General features: G+C 38.4%; 1 protein-coding gene across 6 annotated transcripts in view; it reads left to right on the top strand.

Annotated features, from left to right (window-relative positions):
* Positions 1-3,386: 3,386 nt before the first annotated feature.
* Mast2 (microtubule associated serine/threonine kinase 2) overlaps positions 3,387-10,650 on the top strand; it is a gene marked incomplete at its 5' end in the record, with an annotated part of 194,810 nt that continues 187,546 nt past the window's right edge. For all 6 annotated transcript variants that reach the window (XM_013521604.1, XM_013521603.1, XM_013521601.1 and 3 more), the window contains 1 exon segment: positions 3,387-3,534. In XM_013521604.1, the coding sequence (XP_013377058.1) occupies positions 3,490-3,534 (45 nt within the window).

Here is a 10,650-nt window from a genome sequence, read left to right as displayed (position 1 = left end):
GTCAGCCTTGTATAGTGGGTTACCAGAATTAGTGCCCAAGTCCTATTTCCTTATATGATTTCTCCTTGATTCATAGGTACCATTTTCATCTTTGGCACACAAAATTCTAGATATATAGCGTGTTCCCTTTCTGTCTTCTCTTTTTGCATTATTAACTACCAATTTGCTTTCCTCACTGTTCACTCTGTAGGAGTTGCCTAGATACCTCAGGTGCTGTTTCAGTGCTCCAGTTTCCCCTTTTATCTTTCATTTTTTTGATAAGCATTTGTTTATGTTCTGGATGGTTACCACCAACCAAATATTAGTACTTTCCTATATTTGTGAACTTACCAAACACAATATATGTTCTTAGAGAGTTTTTCTCTTTTTCATTTTTTTCTCAGAGAAATGAACATTTTTTTTTTTTTTTCTTTTGTGGCTTTTAGTATTTCTATAGTATTGACAAATGTGGTAGATTAACTAATGGTCAACTTGTAACAACCTCCTGAACTGAGTCAGCATGAGGATTGTTGCCAACAGCATAAAAAAAGAATTGGAGGGGAAGATGGTGTGCTGTTGAGTGTCCTGGAGAAGATTGTTGTGCTGGCTTTTCTGATATGAACTCCGTTGTTCTCATCATTGGAAGAGCTCAAGACCTTGCTGTTGCTGAGGATGGCTGTGGTTCTTTTTGGGGGAGCTCTGGTCCTTACCTTGAAAGGGTCACTTCCTGGCTCCAGTGCAGATCCATCCCTTAGCCTTCTGGCATAGATCCTTCATCCCACTGGTGTAGACTTTCTAGCTTCTACCATTGACCTTGCATGAGACATTGTTGGAGGCTCTAGGCCTCCAGTTGGACTTATGGGGCCATTGCCATGGGCTGTAGGTCTCCAGCTGGACTCATGCAGGACATTGCCTTGAGATCCAGGCCCTCAACTGTATTCTTTGGGTTTCTAGTATGTGGACAGATCTCCCATATTCTTTTGCATTTGACTCTTTGGGTGAATATTGTAAAATAATCCTATAAATTATGTGTCCTGTATTAAATCTATTCCCTTCTGTGCTCTGACCACTATAATGAATCTTGGCCCTCCCCTCTTTCCTGTTGATAGGGATCAAACCCAGGGCCTCCTGCATGTTAGACAAGCACTGTACCCCTGAGTCATATGCCTGGCCCCATGTCTTGTTTTTCAAATGCTGCATGACATAGATGCCAGTTATTTCTTCTTATGCTTGTTTTGTCTCTGTAATGTCCAGATTAGTATGGTGTGCAATTTACATTTGTGTATAATAGCTTCTGTATTAGCCTATTTTCTGTTGCTGTAACAAAATACACAAGGCTAGGTACTTTGTAAAGACCCAGTTTTTAATGTCACTCACAGTCTTGGAAGTCCAAAAGTATTTGTAACCTCTGATAAGGCCGTGGCTGTACATCATAGCATAGTTTATGGCTTCACATTGTGAGAGTATACCAGAGGGAAAGATGACAGGATGAGACAGGCAGCCAGAGAGATTTAAGAACCAGCCTTGATGTTTTAAAAATAGCTCGTGCTTCTTCTTTCTTCTTCTGTCTACTTTCATCCAGTACTGGAAATTGAACCAGGGCATTTACACTGAGCTACATTCCCAGACTTTTTTTTTTTGTTTTTTTAAAATTTTTGAGACAGGGTCTCACTAAGTTGCTCAAGTGGGAATTGAACTTGCGTTCTTTCTGTCCCATCCTCCCAACGGCTGAGAATTATCTCACTCTTGAGGGAATTAACCAAGGTCCTCTGAGAGGTACAAGATGCTTCTGAGCACAAGGTCCTCTGAGAGGTACAAGATGCTTCTGAGCATCTCTAGTGACCTCATTACCTCTCACTAGGCTTTACCTCTTCAACGTTCTGCCACCTCTCAGCATTACCACCTTGAAGACTAAGCTTCTAGCACTTGATTCTTGGAGACATACTGTCTCCAAACCATAGTAGTTGTTTAAAACAGAAAAGATATTACCTCATTTGGCTTTTTTTTTTTTTTCCATTTAATGCTGCTAAATTAAGCAACTTTGTGAGACCCTGTTTCAAAATAAAAAAATACAACAAGAACTGGAGATGTAGAGGCCCTGGGCTCAACCCCCATTATTGGGGAAAAAAAGCCCTCTTATGATATTGTTGGGCACCCTAGCGAACAGTAGGATGGAGGGTGATGGATCAGACTAAAATAAAGGCAGAGGGGGAAACACCGTCAATGCTTCATATTGTCCATGCTTCCTCTTAAGTATTTTTATAATTTTTCTTTGAAAACATGGATTTAGTTCCTATAGGCATATAAAGAAAGCTCTTAAGATTTATTTATTTATTTGTTGGTACTGGGAATCAAACTCAGGACCTTGCACTTGCCAGGCAGATACTTATGCTGCTGAAAGCTCTTAAGTTTTAATTTAGGGGTAATTGAGAATTAGAGTTGGTGCTATATTTGAATGACAGATTAAGAAAGGTATATTTAATTTTTTTTTTTTTTTAAAGACTAAACCTGGGCAGGTGATCACTTGAGCCCAGTTCAGGGCCAGTCTGGGCAACATAGTGAGACTCCCATCTCAAAAAAAGTTTTCTTTATTAGATATAGGAAGGGTGAGAATAAAGGAGAAAGGTAAGTAAAAAACATAACTAGAAGTATACTCATGACTAAATATATCCTATCAAAATGTTTCATGTAATCTTATAAGCCTTTTTCTTGTGGGGGTGGTACATTTTGTAATCAGTGTTCTGAGTCCTTTCATGTATACCAGGCTTTTTGTAAGAAATAAGTTTCTGGCTTTAGCTATTGTATCAGTTAGGGTTCACTAGAAGAACAGATTTATTGTAAAATACATAAATGCTAAATAAAGGACTTACAAGGTAGGCTTATAATGGCCATCTGCACAGTCATGTTTGAAAGAATGAAGAAGGGGCAGTCTGTATGCTGGAGAGCTGGGGGAATAAGTAAAAAGTCAAAGGCCTGAAGTTTACTGCAGAGTCCAGTGCGAATCTGGGTATTGGGTGCTAAAGGGTTTGTGCTGGAAGCCTGGAGACTTGACACTGAAGGCAGTGGTGAAGACTGGAGCTCCTCCAAAGAAACAGAAGCAAGACTTGCTTTTTCTTTTCCTTTTCATTCCATCCAGGCTTCAAATTTAGTGATTGGTGCCACCCACACCCAGGTTAGATCTTCCCTGTTCAGTAAGTCAATCATCCAGACACAGAACTGTGCTAAACCAATTCACCATGCTTTTCTTTTTCAGGTTGATACCCAATTAAGTATAACAGCTATTGAATGGGAAATAGAAAGCATTGGTACTTTTAAGCATAATGAATGTTGTAGAGATATTAAATATAAAGTTTCTATACTTCAATAAAGATACTGAAGACTTCTGTTTTCTTTTTTCCTCTTTGAAGGATGTGGTAACTGGACTTAGTCCTCTGCTCTTCAGGAAGCTCAGTAATCCTGACATATTTTCATCCACTGGAAAAGCAAAACTCCAGCGACAACTTAGTCAGGATGACTGTAAATTACGAAGAGGAAGCCTGGCCAGTTCTCTATCAGGTAAATTTCTGCTTTTGCTTAAAGATGGGAGACTGGGGTATCAGTGTTAGAGTGTATTTAGCATGTGTGAGGCTTTGGATTCAATCACCAGCAATCCCCCCCCCACCAAAAAGGCAGGACTATGTTGTCAATAAATTTAAGAGTGTATCAACTAAATATAAAACACGTGATTTAGTCTGTTTTTCTCTTTGCTACTTCCTTATCGATTCTGTGAATGCTAACTACCTAAGTGCAATAGGTATTCCTTCCTGTTTACTCTATCAATCTGGTTTTTATTTTCTTTACTCTCTTCCCACTTCTGTAGACTACACATTCTTTCCTTCTTTGGATTTCTATTTTTTTTAAATTTCTAAAACCTAAAGCCTATAGTGCTTCTTCACCTTCTCAAAAGAAAAGGCAATTTAAAAATTCAAGGAAAAAAATTACGCAAAGAAGTCTTGGTCCAAATAGAAAGCAGTACAATATAACATACTTTTAATTAGGCAGAGAGAATGAAAAAAAAGTATCTTTGACCATAGCTAAAAATAAAGATCAGTAGAGTAGAAAATGTAATCCTTTGTGTAATAGTTAACAATTTTCAACTTTTTTTTGCTTTCAGTTTCTTTTTGAAGCTATTCCCTTGGCTATATCTTCTCATTCTCCTATTAAATTTTAATTTTGTCAGTCATGATTTTAATCACATACAGACATGTCTTGTTTGGTTTTGCATAGAAGGCTCATCTTTTAGAAATGTGATTATCTTCTAGTTGTCAATGAGTAAATAGAGTTTTGAATTAAATTTTTCGAAAAACCTTTTTTTTTGGTCTTTTTTGAGACAGGGTTTTGCTATGTAGTTCAGGCTAGTTTGGAGCTCACTTTGTAGCCCAGGCTGGCCTCAAACCTATAATAATCCTTCTGCCTCAGCCTCTTAAATGCTGGGATTACAGGAGTGTGCCACCACACCCAACTAAGGTTTTGTGTTTTAAATTACCTGGATCAATTCTTTTTCTTTGGAGAACCTAAAAAGGAGAATCCAGTATTTTGTTCTGAAGCATTAAATCCCTTCTATCCTGTGAAGTAATTGCATTTCCAGGGTTGTACATTATGGATGTGGTTGTATTTGACTATTCTATATATGGAGTTTTCAGTTAATCTGATTTCAGCCTGCTATCTTGCTTTATGTATTTTTTTCTTTTTTTTTTTGTCTTTTTGAGAGAGGGTCTCACTATGCAGTTCAGGCTGGCCTTGAATTCACTTATGTAGCCCAGGCTGGCCTTGAACTCACAACAATCTCCCTGCCTCAGTCTCCCAAGTACTGGGATTACAAGCATGTGCCCCCCACACGCTTTATGCCTTTTTTAGGTCCATCCCTCCCTTCTTCCCTCCTCCCTGTTTTTTCTGTTTTGTTTTTTTGAGACAGGGTCTCCCTATGTGGTTTAGGCCTTGAATTTGGGATGATTCCCCCTCCCTCAGACTCCCCAGTGCTGGCATTAATAGCTGTGCACCACCATGACTGCCTCCCCCCCCCCCCGCCTTTCTTCCTGTCTTACACTAGAAATCTGTCCCAGGGCCAGGCACTTGGTATGCCATTAGGCTACATTACCATCCCTTTTTAGGTTTTTTAAAATTTTGAGACAGGGTCTTGCTAAGTTCCTCAGGCTGGTCTTTTGTCTTTTTTTTCTGGACTGGTAATCGAACTCACGAACTTGCGCTTGCCAGGCAGGCGCTTGTGCCGCTGAGCTATACCCCCACCCGCCTCAGGCTGGTCTTGAATTTGTAATTCTCTTGCTTTAGCCTCCTGCGTAGTTGGGATTATAGATGTGTACAGGTATGGTTATTTTCATTTTGAGTACTGAATCTAAGTTCATTTAAGGTTCAATTTACACAAATTGATACCTCTCAACTACAACCTCCTCTGTGCTTATTATAGTTTGTACCTTTCTTTGCCCAGTTCCATAGGTTATGGCCACCTGTTTGCTCTAGAGTTTCCAAAATAATTTTTTGTGAGGGTGGGATACAGTGCTGGATTAAGCCCCAAACTTCAGGCATGCTGTACATGTGTGCTGCCAGCAGCTGTACAAGTGTGCTATCTGCGAACTGTACTCTCAGCCCTTCCCAAAGTATTTTCACTTTTCATAGTCAGTCAGTACTGGTCTGTCTTTTTTTTTTCCCTCTCGGTACTGGGAATTGAACTCAGGACCTTGCACTTACGAGGCAGGCGCTTGCAGCACTGAGCTATATCCCCAGCCCATTTTTTTTTGTGTTGAGAATTTTTTCTTTTACCTTTTTTTTTCTTTTTAGTGCTAGTCTGTCTTGTATGGCCTCTATTTATTTTACTTCTTTATTCTCATTTTTGTGGAGTTTCTTGGAGGACAAAAGATAAAAACATGTGATTACTCTTATTTTATCTTTTTGGTGCTGAGGATTGAACCCAGGGCCTCACGCATGCTAAGAACATGATACTTTGAACTTTATCACCAGTGTTCACTCTCATATCTTCAACTAGGAATGCTTTAATGCTCTTCAACTATTATAATAGTGACTAGAGTGGAAGCAAAGCTTTTGTAAATAAGGGGGTGGGGAGGGGAATGGGAAAAAATGAATTAAGGTATATCAGGTACAGATACAAATTCCCTATGATAAATGTGATCATTATACATATATATCTGAAATGTACCAATAAAGTTAATTAAAAATAAAAATAGTAATGAGAATTTTTAGAAGTTATTTTTCTTATTTTACTAAAGAGCTAGTTCTATTTATTCATATTATTACCCCCATTTTGTGTTATATCCCTCAAATTTTTGGCTGTTTTTGGTGTATCTCAAGCCTTTACTGAAGTGGTTCCAAATGGGTTTTTCCTAAAGTTGTATAAGTATCTTTTCATAGCAAACCCTTATTTTGAGGAGAGATATGGTAGTAGCCTTTGTGGGTAGGTTCAATCAACAAGCTAACTTTCCTTTAGAATATACAGTATAGGTGAGCAGTAGGCAGATGGTCTAGATGCCCATACAACATTTGCAAAATGAAGAAGAGATGGTAGGGAGTCAGGGTGTATGATAGGCTCATCATCATCATCATCATCATCATCATTTTTTTTTTTTGTACTGGGAATGGAACTTAGGGTCTTGCACTTGCCAAGCAGGCACTTGTGCCACTGAGTTATATCAGTCCTATCATCATTTTTTTAGTGCTAGGGAATCAAATTTCCTTGTAAGGTTGACATTGTTCCCCGTGAAGTCAACACTAATCCTAACCATTGAGTTTGATTCAATTCTCACCCAACTTGTTTGCAACCAGAATTGTGAAAAGAATTAAGTTTGTGAACTGAAGTACCACAGTAAATATGTGTATGTATTTATATTTATATTTATTTATTCACATCTTGATCATTTTTACTCTCCCTCCACTGCTCCACTGAGTCCTTGCTTTCCCCACTTTTGCTAGAACCCTTCCCCATTTTGACAGAGCTTACCTCCTTGTTTCCTATCATCTCTTTTATTTTGGTCTTTAAATTGTTTATATTTTGGGTTTCTCGTATTAGAGAAATATTTAATCCCCTGTGTCTTTTTTTTTTTTTTTTTTTTTGTACCAGAAATCAAACTCAGGACCTTGCACTTACCAGACAGGCACTGCACAGCTGAGCTAAATCCCCAGCCCCTGATTCTTTTCACTTAGCATTATGGTCTCAAAATCCATCCATTTTCCTACAGATGACCCAAATCTATACATTTTTATGACATATATCATGTTTTCTTTATCTATTCATCTGTTAATGGGCATATAGTCTGCTTCTGTAATTTAGCTATTGTGTTATAAACAGAGTATACGCATTATGATAACTTTAAGTCTTTTGGGAAGAGAAGCCTTATTACTGGGTCAAGTGGAATTTCTATTTTTTGTTTTTAGAGGAGACTCCATACTGATTTCCATACTGGTTGTACTAATTTACTTTTGCCACCAATAATGTAGAAGGGTTCTTTTTTCCCTACAACCTCACCCGCATTTGTTTGGCAGCAATCAGCACCTTGGGTATGTTAGGCAAGTGTTCTACCACTGGGCTACACCCGCAGCTCCCTCACCAGCATTTGTTGTTTGAGTCCTTAATAGCTATTCTTCCTAGAGTAAGATAGAATTTCAGTGTTGTTTTGATTTGCACTTCTCTAATGGCGAAACATACTGAACATTTTTTCATTTATACTACTTGTTTGGGGAAGCCTCCATTTACAAATTGTCCAGTTTTTATTTGGTCTTTTATTTTGGGGGGTTGAGTTCTTTATAAATTCTAGATATTATCCTCTGAGGAGTAGCTGGAGAAAGTTTGTCTATTTATAGGTTGTCTCAACTCTATTGGCTATTTACTTTGTTGTGCAGAAGGTTTTGAATTTGATATAATTTCATTTTTTGATTCTTGGTATTATATCTTGTACAATTGGGGTTCTGTTCAGGGTTCTGTTCAGTAAGTTCTTGATTATGCCTATGTCTTCAAGTGGTGTTTTTTTTTCGAGACAGGGTCTCACTATGTAATTCAGGCTGCTCTTGAACTCACTATGTACAGCCTTGAACTCATTGTGATTCTCCTGCCTCAGCCTCCTAAGTACTAATATAACAGGCAAGTCATCATGCCTTGTTGCATCTTTTAAGTATTTTTATTTCATTTTGTTTATTTATTTATTTTTTGTCTTTTTGAGACAGAGTCTTGCTATGCAGTTCAGGCTGGCCTGGAGCTCACTTTGTAGCCCAGGCTGGCCTCAAACTCATAGTGATCCTCCTGGCTCAGCCTCCCAAGTGCTAGGATTACAGGTGTGCACCACCACACCCGGCTTCAAGTGTTTTTAACCAGTTTTTTCAACCAGCAGGTTCAGGGTTTCTGTTTTGTTTGTTTGTCTTTTTGAGACAGGGTCTCACTATGTAGTTCAGACTGGCCTTGAACTTATTATGTAATCCAGGCTGGCATTGATGGCAGTCCTCCTCCTTCAGCCTCTTGAGTGCTGGGATTATAGGAATGTACCACCATGTCCAGCTTTTTTTTTTTTTTAATCTAAGTTTCCAGTTCATGTCTTGTGGTTGCAAAGTTAAGATATTTACATTGTTTGAATTCCTGGCACCAAAAAAAAAAAAAAAAGAAAAAAAAAATTTACCTTTACAGTTAATACTAAAATGTATTTGTTGAATCCTATTATTGCATTATTTTTGTTCCTGATTCCTTTGTTTTTCCCTTTTGTTTACTTTCCCAGTTAAAATATATTTCCTTTGGATTCTTTGGTGATGTTGACCTCACTGTCTCTGTCCAGGATTTCTTTGAATGCTTTCTAAGGTGCTAGTTTGGTGGTTATGAATTTCTTTACAGTCTCTTTGCTATGGAAAGTCCTTATTTTTCAATCAACTTTGAAATACAATTTTGTAAACTATGTTAATCTGCATTAGAAGTTGATTTCTTCTAGGGCTTGAAAAACTTTACCTCAGGCTGTTTTGGCCTTTTTGGGGGGTGGTGGTTTGAGACAGGGTCTCTCTGTGTAGTCTAGGCTGGTCTTGAACTTACTATGTAGCCCAGGCTGGCCTCGAACTCACAGTGATCCTCTTGCCTCAGCCTCTCAAGGGCTGAGATTATAGTCATGTGCCACTATGCCTGGCTTCTCTTGGCCTTTAAAATTTATGTTGAGAAACTTGTTGTTGTTCTGATTGCCTTGCCTTTGTATGTTACTTGATTTTTTCTTTTCTTGTTTTTTTTTTTTTTTTTTTGGTTTTTGGTTTTTTTCCGATACCAGGAATCAAACTCACGACCCACAGTGCTTGCCAGGCAGGCACTGTGCCGCTGCGCTAAATCCCCAGCCCCTTAATATTTTTATCTTAACAGCTTTTATTATTCTTTCTGCTGAGTTTCTGGAATTTTGATTATGATGTGTTGTGGAGAAGTTCTTTTCTGGTCATTGTTATTTGGTGTTCTATATGACTCATTTACTTAGATATTGAATTCTTTCTCTAGATTTGGAAAATTTTCTGCTATGATTTCAGTGAATGTTTGTTTTGTGGGGGTGTGGATTGAACCGAGGGCCTTTGCCCTGAGATAGATCTTAACTCTTTTTAAATTTTGCAACAGTATTAACTAAGTTGCCCAGGCTGGGGTTTAATTTACTATCCTGCCTCAGCTTCCCAGTGTTGTGATTATGGCATGCACCTTCATTCCTGGCTTCAGTGAATAAAGTTTTTGTTACTTTTGTTTTTGTTTTGTTTTGTTTTCGACAGAGTTTTACTATGCAATTCAGGCTGGCCTTAAACTCACTTTGTAGCCCAGGCTGGTCTCGTACTTGCAACTCTCCTCTTGTCTCAGGTGTGTGCCATCACACCCGGCCTGTTTTTTCTTAATTCCTCTACTTCTTTGTTTTTTTTCCCCCTCTATTTCTTAAGGTGGGTTTTTGGTTTTCGTTTTGTTATTTAGTAGGTGTTGAATCCAGTTTCTGGTGTCGTGTTACTTTTAGAATAATCTACTACTTCAACCCCTTCTTCTAGTTCTGATACTATCTCTTCACATTGGTCATTTCTGCTGCCCTTACTTTCAGTTGAATTTTTTATACCCAGCATTTATGCTTGATATCTTTATTTTCTTATTTTTATTTTTTGTGGCAAAGTTTATTTGAGAAAGTCTGAGAGAGACTCTGGGTCTGCAGAGTTTGGGCTGAATAAAAGGAGAAAAAGCAGTAAAAGGACACCTACAGAAATCAGGGTATTGGGGCTGGGGATTTAGCTCAGTGGCACAGTGCCTGCCTGGCAAGCACAAGGTTGTAAGTTTGATTCCCGGTACCATAAACTGCCCCTGGCCCCCCAAAAGAGAAATCAGGGTATATTGGCACATGCCTGTAATCCCAGCACTCAGGAGGCTGAGGCTGGAGAATTTCTGGGAGTTCAAGGCCAGCCTGAGCTCCATAGTGAAACTCTGTCTCAAAAAGAAAAAAAGAAAAAGAAGAAGAAAGAAGACAGAAATCAGGGCAGGCTACTGTGAAGAGAGTCACAATAGCCTTGATATCTTTTTATAATCTAGTTCTTTGCTAAAATGTTTGTTCATATCTTGTATCATCTTGTTTAACTGACCTTTTGTATCAAGTCCTTTATTGTTTATACTCTCTTTTAGCTCACTAA

Source organism: Chinchilla lanigera, unplaced genomic scaffold (genome assembly GCF_000276665.1).
Source record: "Chinchilla lanigera isolate Chin_1 unplaced genomic scaffold, ChiLan1.0 scaffold00063, whole genome shotgun sequence".
In the NCBI taxonomy this organism is placed as follows: Eukaryota; Metazoa; Chordata; class Mammalia; order Rodentia; family Chinchillidae; genus Chinchilla; species Chinchilla lanigera.
This window is presented reverse-complemented; position numbering and strand designations above follow the sequence as displayed.